The sequence below is a fragment of the Coregonus clupeaformis genome, chromosome 10 (assembly GCF_020615455.1).
Source record: "Coregonus clupeaformis isolate EN_2021a chromosome 10, ASM2061545v1, whole genome shotgun sequence".
Lineage (NCBI taxonomy): Eukaryota > Metazoa > Chordata > Actinopteri > Salmoniformes > Salmonidae > Coregonus > Coregonus clupeaformis.
In genome coordinates this window covers 63694648-63721991 of record NC_059201.1, presented here as the reverse complement: position 1 = coordinate 63721991, position 27344 = coordinate 63694648, and the positions used below count along the sequence as shown (strand labels likewise).

Here is a 27344-nt window from a genome sequence, read left to right as displayed (position 1 = left end):
CTCTTCCTCCCTCTTTCTTCTCTTCCTCCCTCTTTCTTCTCTTCCTCCCTCTTTCTTCTTTCTTCTCTTCCTCCCTCCTCTCTCTCTTCCTCCCTACTCTCTCTCTTCCTCCCTCTTTCTTCTCTTCTCTTCCTCCCTCTTTCTTCTTTCTTCTCTTCCTGCCTCCGCTCTCTCTTCCTCCCTCCTCTCTCTCTTCCTCCCTCTTTATTCTCTTCCTCCCTCTTTATTCTCTTCCTCCCTCTTTATTCTCTTCCTCCCTCTTTATTCTCTTTCTTCTCTTCCTCCCTCCTCTCTCTCTTCCTCCCTCCTCTCTCTTCCTCCCTCTTTCCTCTCTTCCTCCCTCCTCTCTCTCTTCCTCCCTCCTCTCTCTCTTCCTCCCTCTTTCTTCTCTTCCTCCCTCTTTCTTCTCTTCCTGCCTCCTCTCTCTCTTCCTCCCTCTTTATTCTCTTCCTCCCTCTTTCTTCTCTTCCTCCCTCCTCTCTCTCTTCCTCCCTCTTTCTTCTCTTCCTCCCTCTTTCTTCTCTTCCTCCCTCTTTCTTCTCTTTCTTCTCTTCCTCCCTCCTCTCTCTCTTCCTCCCTCTTTCTTCTCTTCCTCCCTCTTTCTTCTCTTCCTCCCTCTTTCTTCTCTTTCTTCTCTTCCTCCCTCTTTCTTCTCTTCCTCTCTCTTTATTCTCTTCCTCCCTCTTTCTTATCTTCCTCCCTCCTCTCTCTCTGCCTCCCTCTTTCTTGTCTTTCTTCTCTTCCTCCCTCCCCTCTCTCTTCCTCCCTCCTCTCTCTCTTCCTCCCTCTTTCCTCTCTTCCTCCCTCCTCTCTCTCTTCCTCCCTCCTCTCTCTCTTCCTCCCTATTTCTTCTCTTCCTCCCTCTTTCTTCTCTTTCTTCTCTTCCTGCCTCCTCTCTCTCTTCCCTCTCTTTCTTATCTTCCTCCCTCCTCTCTCTCTTCCTCCCTCTTTATTCTCTTCCTCCCTCTTTCTTCTCTTCCTCCCTCTTTCTTCTTTCTTATCTCCCTCCCTCCTCTCTCTTCCTCCCTCTTTCTTCTCTTCCTCCCTCCCCTCTCTCTTCTCTTCCTCCCTCCTCTCTCTCTTCCTCCCTCTACTCTCTCTCTCTTCCTCCCTCTACTCTCTCTCTCTTCCTCCCCCTTTCCTCTCTTCCTCCCCCTTTCCTCTCTTCCTCCCTCTTTCCTCTCTTCCTCCCTCCTCTCTCTCTTCCTCCTTCCTCTCTCTCTCTTCCTCCCTCCTCTCTCTCTTCCTCCCTCTTTCTTCTCTTCCTCCCTCTTTCTTCTCTTTCTTCTCTTCCTGCCTCCTCTCTCTTCCCTCTCTTTCTTATCTTCCTCCCTCCTCTCTCTCTTCCTCCCTCTATTCTCTTCCTCCCTCTTTCTTCTCTTCCTCCCTCTTTCTTCTTTCTTATCTTCCTCCCTCCTCTCTCTCTTCCTCCCTCTTTCTTCTCTTCCTCCCTCCTCTCTCTCTTCTCTTCCTCCCTCTACTCTCTCTCTCTTCCTCCCTCTACTCTCTCTCTCTTCCTCCCTCTTTCTTCTCTTCCTCCCCCTTTCCTCTCTTCCTCCCTCTTTCCTCTCTTCCTCCCTCCTCTCTCTCTTCCTCCCTCCTCTCTCTCTTCCTCCCTCCTCTCTCTCTTCCTCCCTCTTTCTTCTCTTTCTTCTCTTCCTGCCTCATCTCTCTCTTACTCCCTCCTCTCTCTCTTCCTCCCTCTTTCTTCTCTTCCTCCCTCTTTCTTCTCTTCCTCCCTCTTTCTTCTCTTCCTCCCTCTTTCTTCTCTTCCTCCCTCCTCTCTCTCTTCCTCCCTCTTTCTTCTCTTCCTCCCTCTTTCTTCTCTTCCTCCCTCCTCTCTCTCTTCCTCCCTCTTTCTTCCCTTCCTCCCTCTTTCTTCTCTTCCTCCCTCCTCTCTCTCTTCCTCCCTCTTTATTCTCTTCCTCCCTCTTTCTTCTCTTCCTCCCTCTTTCTTCTTTCTTCTCTTCCTCCCTCCTCTCTCTCTTCCTCCCTCCTCTCTCTCTTCCTCCCTCTTTCTTCTCTTCCTCCCTCTTTCTTCTCTTTCTTCTCTTCCTCCCTCCTCTCTCTCTTCTCTTCCTCCCTCCTCTCTCTCTTCCTCCCTCTACTCTCTCTCTCTTCCTCCCTCTACTCTCTCTCTTCCTCCCTCTTTCTTCTCTTCCTCCCCCTTTCCTCTCTTCCTCCCTCTTTCCTCTCTTCCTCCCTCCTCTCTCTCTTCCTCCCTCCTCTCTCTCTTCCTCCCTCTTTCTTCTCTTCCTCCTCCTCTCTCTCTTCCTCCCTCTTTCTTCTCTTCCTCCCTCTTTCTTCTTTCTTCTCTTCCTCCCTTCTCTCTTCCTCCCTCCTCTCTCTTCCTCCCTCTTTCTTCTCTTCCTCCCTCTTTCCTCTCTTCCTCCCTCCTCTCTCTCTTCCTCCCTCTTTCTTCTCTTCCTGCCTCCTCTCTCTCTTCCTCCCTCTTTATTCTCTTCCTCCTCTCTCTCTTCCTCCCTCTTTCTTCTCTTCCTGCCTCCTCTCTCTCTTCCTCCCTCTTTATTCTCTTCCTCCCTCTTTATTCTCTTCCTCCCTCTTTATTCTCTTCCTCCCTCTTTCTTCTCTTCCTCCCTCCTCTCTCTCTTCCTCCCTCTTTCTTCTCTTCCTCCCTCTTTCTTCTCTTTCTTCTCTTCCTCCCTCCTCTCTCTCTTCCTCCCTCCCTCTTTCTTCTCTTCCTCCCTCTTTCTTCTCTTCCTCCCTCTTTCTTATCTTCCTCCCTCCTCTCTCTCTGCCTCCCTCTTTCTTATCTTCCTTCTCTTCCTCCCTCCTCTCATTCTTCCTCCCTATTTCCTCTCTTCCTCCCTCCTCTCTCTCTTCCTCCCTCTTTCTTCTCTTCCTCCCTCTTTCTTCTCTTCCTGCCTCCTCTCTCTCTTCCTCCCTCTTTATTCTCTTCCTCCCTCTTTATTCTCTTCCTCCCTCCTCTCTCTCTTCCTCCCTCTTTCTTCTCTTCCTCCCTCTTTCTTCTCTTCCTCCCTCTTTCTTATCTTCCTCCCTCCTCTCTCTCTGCCTCCCTCTTTCTTATTTTTCTTCTCTTCCTCCCTCCTCTCTCTCTTCCTCCCTCCTCTCTCTTCCTCCCTATTTCTTCTCTTCATCCCTCTTTCTTCTCTTTCTTCTCTTCCTGCCTCCTCTCTCTCTTCCCTCTCTTTCTTATCTTCCTCCCTCCTCTCTCTCTTCCTCCCTCTTCCTTCTCTTCCTCCCTCCTCTCTCTCTTCTCTTCCTCCCTCCTCTCTCTCTTCCTCCCTCTTCTCTCTCTTCCTCCCTCTTTCCTCTCTTCCTCCCTCTTTCCTCTCTTCCTCCCACCTCTCTCTCTTCCCCCCTCCTCTCTCTCGTCCTCCCTCTTTCTTCTCTACCTCCCTCTTTCTTCTCTTTCTTCTCTTCCTGCCTCATCTCTCTCTTCCTCCCTCCTCTCTCTTCCTCCCTCTTTCTTCTCTTCCTCCCTCTTTCTTCTCTTTCTTCTCTTCCTCCCTCCTCTCTCTCTTCCTCCCTCTTTCTTCTCTTCCTCCCTCTTTCTTCTTTCTTCTCTTCCTCCCTCCTCTCTCTTCCTCCCTCCTCTCTCTTCCTCCCTCTTTCTTCTCTTCCTCCCTCTTTCCTCTCTTCCTCCCGCCTCTCTCTCTTCCTCCCTCCTCTCTCTCTTCCTCCCTCTTTCTTCTCTTCCTCCCTCTTTCTTCTCTTCCTGCCTCCTCTCTCTCTTCCTCCCTCTTTATTCTCTTCCTCCCTTTTTATTCTCTTCCTCCCTCTTTCTTCTCTTCCTCCCTCCTCTCTCTCTTCCTCCCTCTTTCTTCTCTTCCTCCCTCCTCTCTCTCTTCCTCCCTCTTTCTTCTCTTCCTCCCTCTTTCTTCTCTTTCTTATCTTCCTCCCTCCTCTCTCTCTTCCTCCCTCCCTCTTTCTTCTCTTCCTCCCTCCTCTCTCTCTGCCTCCCTCTTTCTTATCTTTCTTCTCTTCCTCCCTCCTCTCTCTCTTCCTCCCTCCTCTCTCTCTTCCTCCCTATTTCCTCTCTTCCTCCCTCCTCTCTCTCTTCCTCCCTCTTTCTTCTCTTCCTCCCTCTTTCTTCTCTTCCTGCCTCCTCTCTCTCTTCCTCCCTCTTTATTCTCTTCCTCCCTCTTTCTTCTCTTCCTCCCTCTTTCTTCTCTTCCTCCCTCCTCTCTCTCTTCCTCCCTCTTTCTTCTCTTCCTCCCTCTTTCTTCTCTTCCTCCCTCTTTCTTCTCTTTCTTCTCTTCCTCCCTCCTCTCTCTCTTCCTCCCTCCCTCTTTCTTCTCTTCCTCCCTCTTTCTTATCTTCCTCCCTCTTTCTTATCTTCCTCCCTCCTCTCTCTCTGCCTCCCTCTTTCTTATCTTTCTTCTCTTCCTCCCTCCTCTCTGTCTTCCTCCCTCCTCTCTCTCTTCCTCCCTCTTTCCTCTCTTCCTCCCTCCTCTCTCTCTTCCTCCCTCCTCTCTCTCTTCCTCCCTATTTCTTCTCTTCCTCCCTCTTTCTTCTCTTTCTTCTCTTCCTGCCTCCTCTCTCATTTCCCTCTCTTTCTTATCTTCCTCCCTCCTCTCTCTCTTCCTCCCTCTTTATTCTCTTCCTCCCTCTTTCTTCTCTTCCTCCCTCTTTCTTCTTTCTTATCTTCCTCCCTCCTCTCTCTCTTCCTCCCTCTTTCTTCTCTTCCTCCCTCCTCTCTCTCTTCTCTTCCTCCCTCCTCTCTCTCTTCCTCCCTCTTCTCTCTCTTCCTCCCTCTTTCTTCTCTTCCTCCCTCTTTCCTCTCTTCCTCCCTCTTTCCTCTCTTCCTCCCTCCTCTCTCTCCCTCCCTCCTCTCTCTCTTCCTCCCTCTTTCTTCTCTACCTCCCTCTTTCTTCTCTTTCTCCCTCTTTCTTCTCTTTCTTCTCTTCCTGCCTCATCTCTCTCTTCCTCCCTCCTCTCTCTCTTCCTCCCTCTTTATTCTCTTCCTCCCTCTTTATTATCGTCCTCCCTCTTTATTATCTTCCTCCCTCTTTTTTCTCTTCCTCCCTCTTTCTTCTCTTCCTCCCTCCTCTCTCTTCCTCCCTCTCTTCTCTTCCTCCCTCTTTCTTCTCTTTCTTCTCTTCCTGCCTCCTCTCTCTCTTCCTCCCTCTTTCTTCTCTTCCTCCCTCTTTCTTCTCTTTCTTCTCTTCCTCCCTCCTCTCTCTCTTCCTCCCTCCTCTCTCTTCCTCCCTCTTTCTTCTCTTCTTCTCTTTCTTCTCTTCCTCCCTCCTCTCTCTCTTTCTCCCTCCTCTCTCTCTTCCTCCCTCCTCTCTCTCTTCCTCCCTCTTTCTTCTCTTTCTTCTCTTCCTCCCTCCTCTCTCTTCCTCCCTCTTTCTTCTCTTCCCCCCTCCTCTCTCTTCCTCCCTCTTTATTCTCTTCCTCCCTCTTTCTTCTCTTCCTCCCTCTTTCTTCTCTTTATTCTCTTCCTCCCTCCTCTCTCTCTTCCTCCCTCTTTCTTATTTTCCTCCCTCTTTCTTCTCTTCCTTCCTCCCTCTTTCTTTTATCTTCCTCCCTCCCTCTTTCTTGTCTTCCTCCCTATTTCTTCCTCCCTCTTTATTCTCTTCCTCCCTCTTTCTTCTCTTCCTCCCTCCTCTCTCTCTTCCTCCCTCTTTCTTATCTTCCTCCCTCCTCTCTCTCTTCCTCCCTCTTTCTTCTCTTCCTCCTCCTCTCTCTCTTCCTCCCTCTTTATTCTCTTCCTCCCTCCTTCTTCTCTCTTCTCTTCTTCCCTCCTCTCTCTCTTCCTCCCTCCTCTCTCTTCCTCCCTCTTTATTCTCTTCCTCCCTCTTTATTCTCTTCCTCCCTCTTTCTTCTCTTCCTCCCTCTTTCCTTTCTTCTCTTCCTCCCTCTTTCTTCTCTTCCTCCCTCCTCTCTCTCTTCCTACCTCTTTCTTCTCTTCCTCCCTCTTTCTTCTCTTCCTTCCTCCCTCTTTCTTCTCTTCCTCCCTCTTTCTTCTCTTCTTTCCTCCCTCTTTCTTCTCTTCCTTCCTCCCTCTTTCTTCTCTTATCTTCCTCCCTCTTTCTTCTCTTCTTCCCTCTTTCTTCTCTTCCTCCCTCTTTCTTCTCTTCCTCCCTCTTTCCTCTCTTCCTCCCTCTTTCTTCTCTTCCTCCCTCCTCTCTCTCTTCCTCTCTCCTTTCTCTCTTCCTCCCTCTGCTCTCTCTTCCTCCCTCTTTCTTCTCTTCCTCCCTCCCTCTTTCTTCTCTTCCTCCCTCCTCTCTCTCTTCCTCCCTCCTCTCTCTCTTCCTCCCTCTTTCTTCTCTTCATCCCTCTTTCCTCTCTTCCTCCCTCCTCTCTATCTTCCTCCCTCCTCTCTCTCTTCCTCCCTCTTTCTTCTCTTCCTCCCTCCTCTCTCTCCTCCTCCCTCTTTCTTCTCTTGCTCCCTCTTTCTTCTCTTCCTCCCTCCCTCTTTCTTCTCTTCCTCCCTCCCTCTTTCTTCTCTTCTCTCCTCTCTCTCTTCCTCCCTCTCTCTTCCTCCCTCTCTTCTCTTCCTCCCTCTTTCCTCTCTTCCTCTCTTCTCTTCCTCCCTCTTTCCTCTCTCTTCCTCCCTCTTTCCTCTCTTCCTCCCTCCTCTCTCTCTTCCTCCCTCTTTCTTCTCTTCCTCCATCTTTCTTCTCTTTCTCCCTCTTTCTTCTCTTTCTCCCTCTTTCTTCTCTTCCTCCCTCTTTCTTCTCATCCTCCTTCCTCCTTCTCTTCCTCCCTCCTCTCTCTTTCCCTCCCTCCTCTCTCTCTTCCTCCCTCCCTCTTTCTTCTCTTCCTCCTTCCCTCTTTCTTCTCTTCCCTCCCTCTTTCTTCTCTTCCTCCCTCCTCTCTCTCTTCCTCCCTCTCTCTTCTCTTCCTCACTCTCTTCTCTTCCTCACTCTTTCCTCTCTTCCTCCCTCCTCTCTCTTCCTCCCTCTTTCCTCTCTTCCTCCCTCCTCTCTCTTCCTCCCTCCTCTCTCTCTTCCTCCTCCTCTCTCTCTTCCTCCCTCTTTCTTCTCTTCCTCCCTCTTTCTTCTCTTCCTCCCTCTTTCTTCTCTTCCTCCCTCTTTCCTCTCTTCTTCCCTCTTTCTTCTCTTCCTCTCTGCTCTCTCTTCCTCCCTCCTCTCTCTTCCTCCCTCTTTCCTCTCTTCCCCCCTCCTCTCTCTTCCTACCTCCTCTCTCTCTTCCTCCCTCCTCTCTCTCTTCCTCCCTCTTTCTTCTCTTCCTCCCTCTTTCTTCTCTTCCTCCCTCTTTCCTCTCTTCCTCCTCCTCTCTCTTCCTCCCTCCTCTCTCTTCCTCCCTCCTCTCTTCTCTTCCTCCCTCCTCTCTTCTCTTCCTCCCTCTTTCTTCTCTTCCTCCTCCTTCTCTTCCTCCCTCCTCTCTCTTCCTCCCTCCTCTCTCTCTTCCTCCCTCTTTCTTCTCTTCCTCCCTCTTTCTTCTCTTCCTCCCTCCTCTCTCTTCCTCCCTCTTCCTCCCTCTGTTCTCTTCCACCCCCTTTCCTCTCTTCCTCCCTCCTCTCTCTCTTCCTCCCTCTGTTCTCTTCCTCCCTCTTTCCTCTCTTCCTCCCTCCTCTCTCTCTTCCTCCCTCTGTTCTCTTCCTCCCTCTTTCCTCTCTTCCTCCCTCCTCTCTCTCTTCCTCCCTCCTCTCTCTTCCTCCCTCCTCTCTCTTCCTCCCTCCTCTCTCCTCTTCCTCTCTCTTTCTTCTTCCTCCCTCTTTCTTATCTTCCTCCCTCCTCTCTCTCTTCCTCCCTCTCTCCCTCCTCTCTCTCTTCCTCCCTCTCTCCCTTGCCCCTCTTTAGCAGTCACCCCTCACACGTATAAGTGTGTCGATGACATATCAACTCGACCATTTCCCTTCAGTAGTTCTCTCCCCAGTTTCCACCCCATCAAACACAGCAGTTGATTAATACTAGATGTTTAATATGATATATGAGGAGTGTTGATGGACACAGGGGCAGTATTGTGAAGCGGTAGGTAGCCACCAGCCAGACTAATGAATATGGATACAGTGGAGTGAGGAAATATTAATGATGGTTTACAGCTGAAAACCTCCCTCTCCACAAATAGAATAATTAGTTGCCTTATTGAGTGCTTGACGCGTTCATGCTTTGGAGCTTGTAATTAATTCACAACATGGATGTGGGTTCTTGACCAATGTAGAATACTTAGTTCTGGGATAGTGTAGTTGCATGGTCGTTTTCTTTACATGTATTTTGCTGTTGTTAAACTGGACATTGTTTGTCGTTAGGCTTAAAGTACATAATGCTGTTATGGTAGTGGTATAGAAGCTAGGGTCTTTGATAGTTATGACAGCTTACGACAACTGTCTTGATATAGACACGCATTACACACACAGCTATTTAGATCAGCTACAGTAGTTGATATATGCAGTAGCTTGGGACTGTTACTGTATGGATGTGTGCAATAAACCAGTTAAGTCGCAATAATGTGTTTTATTTGGGACTACTGGAGTTATCCCTTATATGATGTCCATCCAGGGTGTGTTTGTGTGTGTCTGTGTCAGAGTCCTACACAGGTCAGTTTTTTGGAGCCGCACCCGCTGATTTTTTTATTCACATAAATATTCAGACCCTTTGCTATGAGACTCGAAATTGAGCTCAGGTCAATCCTGTTTCCATTGATCATCCTTGAGATGTTTCTACAACTTGATTGGAGTCCACCTGTGGTAAATTCAATTGATTGAACATGATTTGGAAAGGCACACACCTGTCTATATAAGGTCCCACAGTTGACAGTGCATGCCAGAGCAAAAACCAAGTCATGAGGTCGAAGGAATTGTCCGTAGAGCTGCGAGACAGGATTGTGTCGAGGCACAAATCTTGGGAAGGGTACCAAAAAATGTCTGCAGCATTGAAGGTCCCCAAGAACACAGTGGCCTCTACCATTCTTAAATGGAAGAAGTTTCAAACCACCAATACTCTTCCTAGAGCTGGCAGCCCGGCCAAACTGAGCAATCGGGGGAGAAGGGCCTTGGTCAGGGAGGTGACCAAGAACCTGATGGTCACTCTGACAGAGCTCCAGAGTTCCTCTGTGGAGATGGGAGAAGCTTCCAGAAGGACAACCATCTCAGTAGCACTCCACCAATAAGGTCTTTATGGTAGAGTGACCAGACGGAAGCCACTCCTCAGTAAAAGGCACATGATAGACTGCTTGGAGTTTGCCAAAAGGCACCTAAAAGATATCTCAGACCATGAGAAACAATATTCTCTGGTCTGATGAAACCAAGATTGAATTATTTAGCCTGAATGCCAAGCATCACGTCTGGTAGAGCATGGCGCTTGCAACGCCAGGGTTGTGGGTTCGTTTTCCACGGGGGGCCAGTATGAAAATGTATGCATTCACTAACTGTAAGTCGCTCTGGATAAGAGCATCTGCTAAATGACTAAAACATTTTTAAAAATTGAGGAAACTTGGCACCATCCCTACTGTGAAGCATGGTGGTGGCAGCATCATGCTGTGGGGATGTTTTTCAGCAGCAGGGACTGGGAGACTAGTCAGGAAAGATGAATGGAGCAAAATACAGAGAGATCCTTGATGAAAACCTGCTCCAGAGCGCTCAGGACCTCAGACTGGGGTGAAGGTTCACCTTCCAACAGGACAACGACCCTAAGCACACAGCCAAGACAACGCAGGAGTGGCTTCGGGACAAGTCTTTGAATGCCCTTGAGTGGCCCGGACTTTAACCCAATCGAACATCTCTGGAGAGACCTGAAAATAGCTGTGCAGCGACGCTCCCCATCCAACCTGATAGAGCTTGAGAGGATCTGCAGAGAAGAATGGGAGAAACTCCCCAAATACAGGTGTGCCAAGCTTGTAGCGTCATACCAATCGCTGCCAAAGGTGCTTCAACAAAGTACTGAGTAAAGGGTCTGAATACATTTGCTAAAAATCAGTTTTTGCTTTGTCATTATGGAGTATTGTGTGTCGATTTGATGAGAACAAATATATATAATCCATAACTTAACAAAATGTGGAAAAAGTGAAGTGGTCTGAATACTTTCCGAATGCACTGTAGGCTGCAAAAATAGGCTATTATAGGCCTACTCAAACTTATACCAGCCGCACCGGTTTACACTTTATATGGCCTGCGTATGGTCTAAATAAACAACAGCCTGAATTAACGTAGGCTAATAATTAACTGATATTTAATTGAATTATCATAAACAAATACCTGCTTGCACTTTTTGCAGGCTGTGTATCCATCCACCGGGTTGTTGTCCTTCCAAACCGGGGATTTCACTTGTGCAGCACCTGTTTCCACGATGGTGGAGCCCCCCATCATAACCTTTATTTTTATTTCTCCAGTTAGCCTGCGTTACCCATTAGAGAAAATAAACTTCACAACTTGTCGTTGCCTATTCTCACGTGGGGGGAGGGAACATAAGCTCTGTGCTTGGACAAATTAGAATGTTTCAGCACCACACAAATAATGGACAGTTCCCTGCTCCACGCTCTCTCAATACGTTCATGGCTGGAAGCCTCGCCGCTCACAGAATGGAATTCACAACACAATGTAACACAACAAGCTCCTGGGTTTGTAAAAAGTGTAGGCCCTATTATCTTGATTTAAAATGTTTCTGACCAGCAATATAATTGTTCTGATCCTGTATTGTGTATCCGACCTGATGCAGGACTCTAGTGTGTGTGTGTGTGTCAAGAGTATTGAGCAGACAGGATCCATGTCATCCGGTCTCTCTCCTTTCACCGTTGGTCTGCTGCCAAAACACACACACACACAGAGAAAGAGAGAGTCAGGCAACTCCTGTATGACCAAAGCCCTGTCACTCTTTATGTAAACAGTAATTTGTTACAAACCCCAAGATGTTGCTTTTTCAATTGGCTGTAAACGCAAAAGTTGTTTATGTTTCCAACAACACCGGCGGCAACAGTCTTCCCCGGAGACTGCACACACACACATAACAAGCCCCACTTCATGGCCATGCAGTACACCCTATTCCAGGCGTTGTATAAAAGTGGATGGATGGATGGGATTTGTAGTTTGTGTGATCTTCCCACTACCAATACTGCGTGTGACCTGACAGTTGAAAAAACACATACAGTGCAGACCGACACAAATGTACAGTACTCCCTGATATAGCCTATTTGTGCTTATATCTGTGACTGAAGGATACGCAGAATATTTTCTCTCTTATGACACACATACGTACTTGTACACACCACTTGTTAGATGTGTAGGTTCCTGTCTCCTGGACACAGTGAGACCCTCTTCTCTCCTTCTCCTCATCCCTCTCTCTCACCGCTCACCCTCTCCTCACCTGACCCTGCGTCTCGCTCTGATGACATCACCTGGGCGGCCTGTTGAGACTCTGGTTTTAACAGCTGCTCTTGGCCTCTGTTCACACACACACACACACACACACACACACACACACATGAACACGTGCACACACACACCATGTCTGCAGCACCTGATGGTAACAGTTCAGTCAGTACTGTTTATCACATGGCCTTCGTTACTCATAGAACTGTTAGCATTGCTTTGTCATTAGGTCAAATGTTGGGCTGCTTTACAGTGTGGGTTTGGTGTTGTGGGTGTAATGTCGCTCTCTCCCATTTATCTCTCTTTCTCACTGTCTCTTTCTCTCGATCTCTCTTGATCTCTCTCTATCTCTATCTCTTGTTTACTCTATCCATGTCTGTGTCAGTAAGCATAGCTTTAGGTCTCTCTGCTTGAGGTTCATTATAGAATGAACTAGATGTTGTGGCCTCTTTGGGTTGTGTGTTTTCACTGTACATCTATTTCATAGCCTTTGTGTTTATACATATCTTCTCTCTCCCACCACAGAAGAAGATTGATACCTTTGCATCCACACACACACACACACACACACCACAGTTCCACCTCATGATTTATGACGTTTTATATGGAACTTCCAGTCTCCACTCCACACTGGGCAGGAAAAACACAGGCTGGGGAACAAGTCTCCTTTAGGGAGCACATCCAACCCCCCATCATGTTTTCACATTAGTCAGAGACCTATACATTCTCTCTCTCTCTCTCTCTCTCTCTCTCTCTCTCTCTCTCTCTCTCTCTCTCCTTCTCGCTCTCTCTCTCTCTCTCCTTCTCTCTCTCTCTCCTTCTCTCTCTCGCTCTCTCCTTCTCTCGCTCTTTCTTTCTTTCTCTCTCTCCTCTTTCTCTCTCGCTCTCTCCTTCTCGCTCTCTCTCTCTCTCTCTCCTTCTCTCTCTCTCCTTCTCTCTCTCGCTCGCTCTCTCCTTCTCTCGCTCTATCTTTCTTTCTTTCTCTCTCTCCTCTTTCTCTCTCGCTCTCTCTCTCTCTCAATTCAATTTACTTTATTTTATTAACATGACGTAACAATTTATATATTGCCAAAGCTTACTTTGGAGATTTATAATATTAATCAATATTGTCAATGGGACATCAGCAACAACAATAATCAAGGGTCAAAATAACCATATGTTGAACAATAACAATGGCATAGAGGACATGTGCAGGTTGGTCTGTCAGACACTGTCCCTCATCTTATGGCAGGCAGCAATGTAGTGCGTTGCCAATCCACAGCTCTCTGCGTCCTCCCCCAACAGGACAGGTAGCCTATTCTCATCAGAGAGGTCTTTGAATAAGGGTTTCAAATTTGGGGAAATGACACTCTCTAATTGTTTTATATTTTTTATTTTGTCAGGAAATGCAGCTCTGTCTCAGCTCTGTCTGCTGTGGTCTCTCTCTCTCTCTCTCGAACCAGTCAAACTCCCCTCTCCCTGCTATGTGTTGAATACATTAGCTACTTGGCTGGAACCAGGCGTTTTTGGCAACAGTTGGGAGATCTTGAACGAGAAAAACCATATGTTGTGATAAAGTGACTGCCAGGGGAATTGGATTGTAATATACTACTGGGGTGCAGGGTTGTTGACTGGACGTTATGTAAGCATGCTTTGAGGTGTGTGTGTGTGTGTGTGTGTGGTGGGGGGTGTTGTTGTCTCTTACTGTATTCTTTACATGTATTTAAGTGTGTGTTCTCTCCCAGAATCCCCTCTATGAACATCTCTAATTAACACTCTAGAAATGGCAGCTTCTCAGTCCTAAAATACATTCCAAGTTCCAAGTCCACTGAGAATTCCTTTGTTCCTATATCCTAATCTGTCTTTGGGAGCCATTTCTGACAGCGTAAACAGATGTATCTTGTCTTGTGTTTGAAGCCTCCTTTCTCAGCTGTTTTGGGAGGATTCCAGTTATGCCTTGTGGTTAGGAGATCTATTCCAGTAAGACTTAAAGAGAGGGGAGAGGAAATAGAGTAGTTGAGAGCAGGACTACTTTTACTGAATGAATGGGATCTGCTCTGCTAGCTAAAGCTCTACTTAATGCTCAACTACTTGATGCGGTTGGAATTCCTAGGCTAATCCCCATTTAGTGAGCGCTGTCTCTGTATGTCTCCGTCTGGCTCACTCTCTCTTTCTGGGTGCGTGCACGTGTGTGTGTGTGTGTGTGTGTGTGTGTGCGCGCGCGCGCATTATCAAATTTGGCAATGTGTCAGTAAGTGGCCATATCTCTCTCACTGCTCAACAGTATAACCATAAAACCCAGTGTCTTTCCAACGATCTCCCTCCTCTCCTGACTTTTACAATGTTGACATCATAAAGAGTGGAGAAAAAAGCCTTGGTGTTGACTTTGTAGTTGGGACAGGTTCAGACTGTAAAGGTAGGTAGGTAAAAACCAGGAAGTGCACTTCCTTTTGGGGAGGGGAGAAAGAGGAGCTACTAGAGATCACATCACAAACAAACAATCTGCAAGATTTGAGACCAACCCACAACCAAATGGTCTCCTGAACCACTACACAACGGTCTAACACATTCAAACCACAACCAAATGGTCTCCTGAACCACTACACAATGGTCTAACACATTCAAACCACAACCAAATGGTCTCCTGAACCACTACACAACGGTCTAACACATTCAAACCACAACCAAATGGTCTCCTGAACCAATACACAACGGTCTAACACATTCACACCACAACCAAATGGTCTCCTGAACCACTACACAACGGTCTAACACATTCAAACCACAACCAAATGGTCTCCTGAACCAATACACAACGGTCTAACACATTCAAACCACAACCAAATGGTCTCCTGAACCACTACACAACGGTCTAACACATTCAAACCACAACCAAATGGTCTCCTGAACCACTACACAACGGTCTAACACATTCAAACCACAACCAAATGGTCTCCTGAACCAATACACAACGGTCTAACACATTCAAACCACAACCAAATGGTCTCCTGAACCACTACACAACGGTCTAACACATTCAAACCACAACCAACAGTGGTTTGGTGCCTGCTCTACTTTTTTTTACCACAACCAAATGGTTCCGTAGATGTAACCATAAAATAAAACAGTCTACAGAAATTGAATAGCAACAACGGTCCAGTAGTGCATTGAACATACTGTAGACCAAACCACGACCAACCGTTTTAGAACAGAGACCAAACTAAACCACGACCAAACGGTCCAGCAGTTCCAACCTATCTACTTGCTCTTCTAACTACAATCAAACGCCTTACTGGAGGAGACCAAACTCGACCACAACCAGACAGTACAGCGGCTTGGACCATAACTAACCCAGTCTCCCAGACCAAAACATCTTTCATATCCCAGTATATGTGACAGTGTGCAGCTCCATGCTACAGTCTGAGAGAGGGCTGCCTGGCTTGTCTCCCCACCTAAAGAGCTCAGTTTCAGGCTAAAGGTGGTCCGGAGGTGGGGGCCCTTTCCTTAACGTGTTGTTGTAAGGCCGGGCAGAGGTTAAGACACACACACACACACACACTACCCTTGTCCCCACACACGACCCCCTCTCTCTCTGCACACACACACTACCTTGTTCACACACACACACACACACACCGCTACTGCCCAAAATTGCAAGACAGCGCAAAAAGACAAGCTTAGAAAAACACCTGCCCAATTAAAGGCTGGCGTATCCAATTTCAAACAAGCCCATGGCCAGGCAGAGGGAAAAAAGACTGAGACTGCCTGTTGCCTTTCAGCTCAGAGTAACCCCATGGGCCATCCCAGCCAATTAGCCTCACCAAACAGAACAAGATTGGCTTTATAGCATAGGATAAATATTAGACAGGGATTAGGGTAATCTGCCTAGAGGTAAAATACATTTTAAATACACACACACGCATATGAAAGCTTACACACTTAACCACATACCCAGACTAACACACACACATTCACACACACCACCGCCAGCTCAGACGGTGTGTTTTGAGGATGTAAAATGAATGTGGCGTGAAAAATGAAAAAAGCCCTAGGGATTGGGGGATAGACAGAGAGGTGGAGGTAGAGCGGAGAGGAGCGAGGGAGACGTAAGGGGTCTGATTCATAGACTCTAGGAGGGCCCTAATTACCACTGATCCTTAGTATTAAAGAGCCGATAGATACTCTTGGTGGGGGTCTCACTGTGACACCCCCAGCACACACAACTATGCACATAGGCAACACCTACATGTCCACGCACATACACACACATTCCATAAACACATGCACATACACGATAATATTTACATTTGTAGACGCTGGTAGAAGATGAAGTTCTTACATAACCACAGCTGACAATTACTGACACTTTGTCACTTGAAAAAGGGCAGCTAAAGATAAACAGTTTTATTACACATTTGATACATGTTAAGGCCAAATCCTAACTTGATACTCCAGATAATGATTTTACACACAGGTTTGAGTTGTGTATGTACACTGAGTGTACACAACATTAGGAACAACTTCCTAATATTGAGTTGCAACCATTTTGCCCTAAGAACAGCCTTAATGTATCGGGGTATGGACTCTACAAGGTGTCAAAAGCGTTCCACAGGGATGCTGGCCCGTTTGGACTCACAGTTTTGTCAACTTAACTGGATGTCTTTTGGGTGGACCATTCTTGATACACACAGGAAAATGTTGAGCGTAAAAAACTCAGCAGCGTTGCAGTTTTTAACACACTCAAACCGGTGTGCCTGGCACCTACTACCATACCCCGTTCAAAGGCACTTAAATTGTTTGTCTTGGCACACAAACTCAATCCACACATACCTAAAATCATAATCATTATAGAGCAAATTATGGACTCCTTTGAATCTGTATATTTCTCCAAAACTCGGTTGTTATGAGTCTGCACAGAACTGCCAGGACCTAGGATCATTGGAGGCACTCAAATTTTTTTAATCCGGTATCTCTCGACACATTCACGAAAATAGTAATGGTCTCTAAACCTTCCAGCTGCCGACTGGACCCTATTCCAACTAAACTACTGAAAAGCTACTTCCTGTGCTTGGCCCTCCTATGTTGATAATAATAAATGGTTCCTTATCCTCCGGCTGTGTACCAAACTCACTACAATTGGCAGTAATAAAGCCTCTCCTGAAAAAGCCAAACCTTGACCCGGAAAATATATATCGAATCGGCCATTCCGCTCAGACATTTTTGAAAAGCTGTTGCCCCATCATAGTACTGAGACTGCACTCGTGAAGGTGGTAAATTACTTTTTAATGGCGTCAGAACAAGGCTCTGCATCTGTCCTCGTGCTCCTAGACCTTAGTGCCGCTTTTGACACCATCGATCACCACATTCTTTTGGAGAGATTGGAAACCCAAATTTGGTCTACACGGACAAGTTCTTGCCTGGTTTAGATCTTATCTGTCGGAAATATATTAGTTTATCTCTGTGGATGGTTTGGCCTCTGACAAATCAATGGTACGTTTTTTGGTGTTCTTCAAGGTTCCGTTTTAGGACCATTATTGTTCTCGCTAAATATTCTACCTCTTGGTGATGTCATTTGGAAAAACAAATTTCAACACATACTGTAGCTGTACATTTTGATGAAACATGGTGAAGCCCGAAAATGGCCTACCTTGGAAGCCTGTTTCAGACATAAGGAAGTGGATGGCGGCAAATGTTTTACTTTAAACTCAAAACATAGATGCTAGTTTTAGGTCCCAAGAAACAAAGAGATCTTCTGTTTGATCTGACAATTAATCTTGATGGTTGTACAGTCATCTTAAATACAACTGTGAATGACCTTGGTGTTACTCTGGACCCTGATCTCTCTTTTGAAGAACATATCAATAATATTTCAAGGACAGGTTTCTTCCATCTTCATAACATTGTAAAAATCAGAAATGTTTTGTCCAAAAATGATGCAGAAAAGCTAATCCATGCTTTTGTCACTTCTAGATTAAACTACTGCAATGATCTACTCTCCGGCTACCCGGCTAAAGCACTAAATAAACTTCGGTTAGAGCTAAATACGGCTGATAGAATCTTGACTAGAACCAAAAGATTTGATCATATTACTCCAGTGCTAGCCTCTCTATACTGGCTTCCTGTTAAGGCTAGGGCTGATTTCAAGGTTTTACTGCTAACCTATAAAGCATTACATGGACTTGCTCCTACCTATCTCTCCAATTTGATCCTGCTGTACATACCTACACGTACGCTACGGTCACAAGATGCAGGCCTCCTTATTGTCCCTAGAATTTCTAAGCAAACAGCTGGAGGCAGGGCTTTCTCCTATAGAGCTCAATTTTTATGGAATGGTCTGCCTATCCATGTGAGAGACGCAGACTCGGTCTCGAACTTTAAGTCTTTACTGAAGACTCATCTCTTCAGTAGGTCCTATGATTGAGTGTAGTCTGGCCCAGGGGTGCAAAGGTGAACGGCAAGGCACTGGAGTGACGAACCACCCTTGCTGTCTCTGCTTGGCTGGCTCTGGCTTACTAGTGCTCTTCTATGCCCTCCCTAGGGGGGGTGTGTCATGTCGTGCCAGGCTTTTTTTGCTATACTCGACTTGAGTGGGTTGAGTCACTGACGTGATCTTCCTGTCCGGTTTTGCTCCCCCTCGGGCTTGTGCGGTGGAAGAGATCTTTCGTGGGCTATACTCAGCCTTGTCTCAGGGTAGTAAGTTGATGGTCTGTTGATATCCCTCTAGTGGTGAGGGGGCTGTGCTTATATCCTGCCTGGTAGGCCCTATTTCTCCCCCGTCCCCCCCCGTCCCCGTCCCCGTCTCAGCCTCTAGTTTCTATGCTGCAATAGTCTATGTGCCGGTGGGGCTAGGGTCAAGTCTGTCCTATATGGTGAAATTATCCTGTTTTATCTGGTGTCCTGTGTGAACTTAAGTATGCTCTCTCTCTCTCTCACTCACACTCACACTCACACACATGTATATATATATTTGACCCTGCTGGTCATCTATGAACGTTTGAACATCTTGAAAAATGATCTGGCCTTAATGGCCATGTACTCTTATAATCTCCACCAGTCACAGCCAGAAGAGGACTGGCCACCCTCTCAGATCCTGGTTCCTCTCTAGGTTTCTTCCTAGGTCCCTGCCTTTCTAGGGAGTTTTTCCTAGCCACCGTGCTTCTGCATTGCTTACTGTTTGGGTTTTTAGGCTGTGTATCTGTATAAGCACTTTGTGACATCTGCTGATGTAAAAAGGGCTTTATAAATACATTTGATTTGATGTCTCAAGTCTTAATAATCCCCTTAATCTAAACTGATTGGAGTGGATTTAACAAGTGACATCAATAAGGGATCATAGCCTTCACCTGGATTCACCTGGTCAGTCTTTCATGGAAAGAGCATCATGTTTTGTGCACTCATTGTATATCTCACGATAGGATTCAGTCTCTGTGATTGGCTGTTGATCATGCTCTTTTTCCTGTCACTCAGGGGGCTGTGAGCCAATCGCGGAGGCTGTTGCGGACCTGGAGGAGCCACCCCTGCAACAGGAGTCAGCCGCCAAGTTCATGAAGAAGAAACAGCCATCCAAGAAAGTCAAGCCCAAGACTGGTCAGTCATGGGATGGACACACACACACACACACACACACACACACAAACTCAGACCCTGAGTGTGGAAAGCTCATCCTTAGCTTGTGATTCACCATCCTTTAGCTCGTGCTGTGTATGACTGGTCTCATGTCTGCTGGGGTAGTGCTTATGCTGTGTTCAGGTCGTGCTGATGCTGTTCTCATATTAGGCTCACACTGAGCTCAAGCTCTGTTCGATGTCTTTCTCTCTCTCTCTCTTCCATCTGGTTCTTCTCTCCTCCCTTACTCCATCCCTCCCTCCCTAATTGGATGTAATAGCTGGGGAATTGCAATTTTTCTGGTAATTATCAAAGTTGAGATTTTGGGGGGGGCGCTCCAAATAGTTTTTTAATCAAATGAATTAAAGCTGTAGTTGGACTGACTGCTGTAACTAAGGAGGAGGCACAGGGCTTTTTTTCTATCCACCCTCAGAGCGGGACGTTTTTTTCTGTTTTGATTTCCGAACGTAATTTGTCTTGACCTATTGTGTGTGTGTGTGTGTGTGTGTGTCTCTGATAAAAAATCATCAGTCGTAGACAGACAGAAGGGAATTCCGTATTAAATTCCCATGTTGACGAAATAGAGACTTAATTGAATAAATGAATGCAACAGACTGAAAGCTCCTTCTGTAGCTGATGAATGTGAGAGGTATAGAGGGAAGGGACACTGCTACACACACCCATGTTTGTATTTTCTAAGACGAAGTTGGATGGCTTTGAAGAGCACTAAACATGAGTGGTTAGACGTGAGCAGATGGTGTGTGGGTTGTGTCGGCAGTCCATGTGCCTTTTTGTGTGGTTAATCCACCCAGGCGTCGCCGCTAATGAGCTGAGCCCCACTGAGGAGGTGTGGGAGACACAGACAGGCGACGCTTGGGGATCGTTAAGAACACACGCATACACACTACACACTCACATAAACACACGTCCATGAGACACACACATTGCTCCATGAGACACACACACACACTTCCTCTACATAAAGCCCACACACATACTCTGGGCACATGCATTTACATCCATACGCTCGATCACACCCAGATACAATTGAACAACATACATTTTTTCAGACCTCTTAGATCAAATGCCCGTCATGTGCACACAAAAGGGATGCGGTGCAATTAAAAATCCATTCCACAAGCTAATTAAAAGAACCAGAACAAAAACACAGAGGAAAAACAAACAAACAAAAGACGTGCATTTCCCCTGTTAACGAATACCACACAGACCCCCACACAACACACACACACTGAGGTAAGAATATGTGGAGTGGTTACACCATGATTCAGAGTTGTATTGGATAGGCCATGTGCTGGCTTTTCATGTATATGACTTAAGCCTTCCGCATTCTTCGCCTGGCGAACCGAACGAGTGTGCTTGCATACTCCCTTAAAATACCTTCTCTTGAAAAACGAGAAAAAGCAGCAATAGTACTGTTTGTCTATATTGAGACCCCGTAGTCAGTATACACATCCTCAAAATAGTCCGAATTATTCTAAGATAACTCAAGAAACCAGTATTTAATTGACGTTTTTGTCGAGATCTTAGTCACGCAATTTTACATATAACTAAGATGTTTGGTACAGTATTTCTGAAGTGAATTTTTTTGCATGAAAACGATCCGTCTCTCATTGAATGACAACAAACACTTAATTGAAGAATCCCTACTGTTGACCAATCACAGACGAATTGGCGTAGACTTCAGCCACCGACTTCTGTTTGCCTCAAGAAAAAATGTTGTGTGCACAAAGAGCCGAAAACCCCCTTGCCGAAGACCAAAACGATCAAAAACGTAATAAAATGTTCCGAACTGTTTCGGATGGGAAGCATGCGGACGGCTTTACCAAAATAACAGTGGTTCCCTTTCTAGAGTCATTTAGGGAGAGTGGCCCACTGAAGTCACTAATGGTCAGGCTCTATTGAGGACGCCTGTTGTGGTGCAACCCATCTGGCCTCTATGGAGAATCAAATCAAACTTTATTTATTGCATTTAAGATCGCAAAACACTACATTAAAACAATAAATGACAAAAGGGAAAGAAAACAGGAAGCCGTAAAGAGGATGAATAAAATACCATAAGAACACAGAAGATGTGTAAAAAAAATTTGCTTATTAAAGGCCCGGCAAAAAATTTTTTTTATTTTTTTTTATTAACCTCATTGGTGTCTGCCCCTCTTACTTGACAGGGCAAGCTGTTCAATAACTAGAGGGCTTTAATAGGGAACGCTCCGCCCCCCTGCCTTGGTTCTGCATCTAGGTACAAGCAGACAGGCTCCTTGGGAGCAGAGTGCCCTCAATGGGTTGTATGGAACAAGCATGTCTGTCAGCTAACGGGGCAAGGCCATGCAGTGCTTTAAAAGTTAAGAGTAAGATCTTAAAATCAGACCGATCCTTTACAGGCTGCCAGTGTAGAGCAGATAAAACTGGAGTGATGTGTTCATGCCTTGGAGTGTTGGTTAAAATGCAAGCTGCAGTGTTCTGTACAAGTTGTACGCTTTTAATAGTAGAGTCTGAGCAGCTGGAAAGGAGGGTATTACAATAGAAACAAATGCATGGACCAATTTTTCAGCATCTGGTTGAGAGATGAAGTGTCTAATTCTGGAAATGTTCCTGAGATGGAAGGATGCTGTTCTGGATATGCTTTTTATGTGGTTGTCAAAAGTTAGGCTGGGGTCAAAGGTGACACCAAGGTTTTTAACAACCATGTTTGGTGTGATGGGGAAACCATCAATGTTAAGATTAAGTTTGGATACTTTATTTGTGAGTTTCTTGTGGCCAAGTAGCATAATTTCTGTCTTATCAGAGTTTAAAAGCAAGAAGTTGGTTGTCATCCAGTGTTTAACATCTGTGACTGTGACGTATTGTCTGGTTTAACAGATAAATACAACTGAGTGTCATCAGCATAGCAATGAAAGTGCATGTTGTGCTTATGAATGCCATTACCCAGGGGTAGCATGTATACTTCAGGAAACAGCAGAGGGAGCACACCCCTATCCACATCCAAGGGACCACAGTGGAGAAGGTGGAAAACTTCAAGTTCCTCAGCGTACACATAACTGACGATCTGAAATGGTCCACCCACACAGACAGTGTGGTGAAGAAGGCGCAACAGCGCCTCTTCAACCTCAGGAGGCTGAAGACATTTGGCTTGGCACCTAAAACCTCACAAACTTTTACAGATGCGCAATTGAGAGCATCCTGTCGGGCTGTATCACCGTCTGGTACGGCAACTGCACCGCCCGCAACCGCAGGGCTCTCCAGAGGGTGGTGCGGTCTGTCCAACGCATCACCGGGGGCAAACTACCTGCCCTCCAGGACACCTACAGCACCCGATATCACAGGAAGGTCAAAAAGATAATCAATTACAACAACCACCCGAGTCACGGCCTGTTCACCCCGCTATCATCCAGAAGGCGAAGTCAGTACAGGTGCATCAAAGCTGGGACAGAGAGACTGAAAAACAGCTTCTATCTGAAGGCCATCAGACTGTTAAATAGCCATCACTAGCCGGCTTCCTCCCGGTTACGCAACCCTGCACCTTATAGGCTGCTGCCCTATAGACATAGACTTGAAATCACTGGCCACTTTAAAAATTAAACACTAGTCACTTTAATAATGTTTACATATTTTTGCTTTACTCATCTCATATGTATATACTGTATTCTATTCTACTGTATTTTAGTCTATGCCACTCCGACATTGCTCATCCTCATATTTATATATTTCTTAATTCCATTGTTTTACTTTTAGATTTGTGTGTATTGTTGTGAATTGTTAGATACTACTGCACTGTTGGAGCTAGAAACACAAGCATTTCGATACACCCACAATAACATCTGCTAAATATGTGTATGTGACCAATAAAATTTGATTCGAATTTGATTTATAGTGAAAATAAAACTGGTCCAAGCACAGAACCTTGAGGAATGCCAAATTCAACCTTGGAACGTTCCGATGAATTATCACCCAGCTGAACAAATTGATACCGATCTGAAAGGTATAATTTGAGCCAGTTAAGAATCAGTCCGCGTAGACCAACCAAGTCTTCTAACCTCTTAATGAGGATAGCATGATCAATAGTGCCAAAGGCAGCAGCACTTAAATCTAAGAGAACAAGAATAGCGACATGACCACAGTCAGAGGACAGCAGTAGGTCATTTACTACTTTAACTAGTGCCGTCTCAGAGCTGTGAAATGGTCTAAAACCAGATTGGGCTACAGTATTCTGTAGTATCTTATTCAGCTGCTGGGCTACAGTATTCTGTAGTATCTTATTCAGCTGCTGGGCTACAGTATTCTGTAGTATCTTATTCAGCTGCTGGGCTACAGTATTCTGTAGTATCTTATTCAGCTGCTGGGCTACAGTATTCTGTAGTATCTTATTCAGCTGCTGGGCTACAGTATTCTGTAGTATCTTATTCAGCTGCTGGGCTACAGTATTCTGTAGTATCTTATTCAGCTGCTGGGCTACAGTATTCTGTAGTATATTATTCAGCAGCTGGGCTACAGTATTCTGTAGTATCTTATTCAGCAGCTGGGCTACAGTATTCTGTAGTATCTTATTCAGCTGCTGGGCTACAGTATTCTGTAGTATCTTATTCAGCAGCTGGGCTACAGTATTCTGTAGTATCTTATTCAGCTGCTGGGCTACAGTATTCTGTAGTATCTTATTCAGCAGCTGGGCTACAGTATTCTGTAGTATCTTATTCAGCAGCTGGGCTACAGTATTCTGTAGTATCTTATTCAGCAGCTGGGCTACAGTATTCTGTAGTATCTTATTCAGCTGCTGGGCTACAGTATTCTGTAGTATATTATTCAGCAGCTGGGCTACAGTATTCTGTAGTATCTTATTCAGCAGCTGGGCTACAGTATTCTGTAGTATCTTATTCAGCTGCTGGGCTACAGTATTCTGTAGTATCTTATTCAGCTGCTGGGCTACAGTATTCTGTAGTATCTTATTCAGCTGCTGGGCTACAGTATTCTGTAGTATCTTATTCAGCAGCTGGGCTACAGTATTATGTAGTATCTTATTCAGCTGCAGGGCTACAGTATTCTGTAGTATCTTAAAAATGAAGGGGAGGTTTGAGATCGGCCTATAGTTCTTAAGATCATCTGGATCAAGTGTTTTTTGTGTGTGGTTTAATTACAGCCAATTTGAGAGATTCAGGAATTATCCCCGATTGGAGAGATGTGCTTATAATGTTGAGCGTTGGTTTGCCTATTACCTGGAGAAGTTCTTTGACCAGCTTTGTGGGTATGGGGTCAAGTTGGCAGGTGGTAGGCTTGTTGTACATAATAAGTTTAACAATGTCATCATGGTCAGGGGTGTAAAACAGTCCAGAGTAGCTGTGGTCTCCTCATAATTCTGTTGGGTTTGTGGTATATTAGACGTATTAGTTGAGATTTTAGCTCTAATTGTGGGAACTTTGTCATTAAAAAACGTAATCAAATCATTACAGGTGAGGCTAGAGAAATGCTCAGGGCAGGCTGGGGCGTGCTTCTCTGTGAGGCTGGCTAGGGTGCTGAAGAGAAATCTAGGGTTATTTTTGTTATCTATTAATTTAGAGAAGTAGGCCACATGCACAGAGGCTAGGGCTTGCTTGTACTCTGTGAATCTGTGGGATAGGTCAAAGAAGCATTCCTTCACTCAGTCAATCCTGCCTTAGAAGCCTCCTGGACTGGTCCAGACTTATTTAATAAAGAGAGTTCGCTTCGACCCGCATATACTGTACGTTGACTTTTTGAAAAACACATGACCATCTGCATTGATGTTGTTTATAAATGATGCCATACAATACTTTTATTTATAATTGTATTTATTTATTGGCCCTCCACCCCCCCCACCCCCCCGGAAATAATCCCTAATTAGATTTGTTTGTAATGGAAATCAGAGGAGGAACTGTGTGGTTTGGGTCTTAAAAGAGAGCGAGAGAGAGGGCGCTCTGTCCAGGCATGTCCCTCTTACAACCAAACCACCGCCCATCAGGGAGTGAGAGAGAGGTGGAAAGAGAAGGACATACAAACCAATGTACATATATGAACTCAAAGAGAGAATTTCCAGAATGGTGGGGGCACACAGCACACAGGCGAAAGCAGAAGAAAGGGGCTAAAGAAAGAAATCAACTTCCACCTCTATACCTCCCTCCTTCATCACTGTAGACAAACCACACACACCTTCTACTACCTGTGGCAGACTTAAAAGTAATTAGGCTCCAACTAACCCCCCTGTTAGGGTGCATGGGAGCCAGGAAGCACCTCTAGTACAGTTGAAAGGCTTCAAAAGGTGTCTTGGATAGAACTGTGCCGCTGCTCACTCCTTCTCTTCTCTAGCGGCCTGGTTGAAAGAGAGATGAAAGGGAGAGTGTCTCCTCTCTTCTTTCCTCCTAACCCTCCTCGGCCCACCTGGGATCACAGGGCGCCACCTATACCAGACACACACACACACACAATTTAGAGACAGAGAGGCATTGGGCCCCCTGTTCAATCAAAACTGCTAACAGAGTGTATGGTAGCTGAGACACCAATACATTAAAAGAGGAATTATGCTAACTTGTGTTCCTGGAAGACTGGGTTAATTTCAATGATCAGTCCCTGTCTACAGTGACATGTCACCAACATGCCCTCTCAACTTTCACTGAAGCAATACTTTATTGAACAGTACTCTGTCACAGTGGATCACTGAAAGACTCTCTCCCTCCCTTTATTTCCTTGTTCCCTCCATCATGGCCTGGAGGAGACGAGGAGGAGTGGAGGAGGGCGTTGTGTTTATAAGGTCAGCTCCTCTGATGGCTCAGCCCAAACAGCCGAAAGCCAATTACCCCCCTGAGTCAGTCTCCGGTCAACAGCCACACAATACAGCTATTATCCATTAGCCATTAGCATGCTCCCATTCTCATGCCTATACTGCTGCCTCAGACCTCACCATTCAATTACCTTACTGTCATCTAGAAGCTGCCAGCTACCGCAAATACAGGGCCACAAGGTTTGTTCCATTAGCCCCATATTATTAGCTTTTTGCTGACATGTTACACTCCTATTACTCAGAAGCAGAAGCAGTGATTGCTATTTGATATCAGTCTTCTATGACCAGACATTGACTGTTATCCTCATACTGCAAGCCCTGTAACAGTTTTGCTCATCCCCTCACTGTGTCTCCAGGGCTGTGGCCAAAGTATATGACCCATGGCTCACTGCTCAGCATGGGGGGGCCAAAAGCTTGTGCAGACAGTTTTCTGGATGGGGGGGTTGGGTCTGTTTTATGTATGTGTTTTTGTTAATGGGGGCTGAGTAGGGAATAGAGAGGCCTTCGATGCCAGACGCCCACGTCAGACACACACAAACACACCTTTGCATCTGTGAAGACACTTAGAGATAGTGTGTGTTTTGTCCAAGTGTAAGTGTGTTTATGGTAAGTGTGAGCATGTGTAAACTCAGGAGCAGCATCGCCTGGGTAGTGGGGCTCAGAGAGCTAGCCCAGGGGCTGCTGGAAGCATCCACACTTTGGGATAGAAGAGGATACCAACTTTATCATGGTGTCTGTCTGTCTGTCTCTCTGTCCGTCTGTCTGTCTGCGTCCACAACCACTAGACTGTAACACCCATAGCACTATGTCATCTGTATGTCAGAATATTCGTCGTCAGATGATGTTTGTGATTGTACAACCATCTGTACGGTCTTTAAATTGTGTAAGCCTTTAACCATCCGTTTATGAAGTACAGGAGGATGTAACCAATAGATCATGTTTTAGGCAGCAGTGAGCTACTGCTAGAGTAGATGTGTTAGCAACTCCATATCAATGCTGCCGCTTTCCATGTGTTTAACACAGCTTCGCTCTGTGATATTTTTGAACTCTTGGCTGGCTCAGGCTCCATTGATTGGGAGTGAATGTGATGCCTGGTGTTGTAATGTGTCTGTAATGTTTCCCTAATGTTTCTGTCCTGCTTTATTTAATGGGTTATTTTTAGCGCCATGCGGCTAATGCTAATGATGATTTGTGCTAACGCTGGAGATGATGACAGTGCTCCAGACATGCTGTCAGGCAGGCCAGCTAGCAGATTGGGTTGCACTGATATAGAGGGTGAGAGATGTTGTCGGCTTGCTGGGAGAATGTCAGGAGATTTTGTGGACGTCGGGAGACTTTTGGGACCACCACAAGACTTCTGTGAGACTGCAGTGAAAATGTTGAGAGTTTTTGAGACCGTTGTGCGAATGGTGTGAAACTTTTTTTTTTTTTTACGCAGGACTATTGTGAGACTTTTGAGAAATTACATTGCGAATAGTGCAGGAAGTTTCTACTAATGTAGCACTGGGGCGTTTTAGACCGTTGAGAGACTGTATTGAGAATGTTGTGACTTTGTTCAAGACCTGTTGTGAGACCTGTTGTCATGAAAATGTTATCGATGCGCCTCAAACCATAGATGGTGATGTCATCCCACTCATCTCCCACCCACAAATCATTTTTATCTATCAGCCAATCAAGACCCTGACTCTTAATTTGATC

The 27344-nt window shown here is 45.8% G+C and overlaps 1 protein-coding gene across 1 annotated transcript in view; it reads left to right on the top strand.

The window, feature by feature from the left end:
• Positions 1-27344, top strand: part of LOC123491688 (protein PTHB1-like) — a 131498-nt gene that overhangs the window by 42230 nt on the left and 61924 nt on the right. Inside the window, exon 7 of the mRNA XM_045223339.1 lies at positions 18707-18826. Within this exon, the coding sequence (XP_045079274.1) occupies positions 18707-18826 (120 nt within the window). The remainder of the gene's footprint in view (positions 1-18706; positions 18827-27344) is intronic.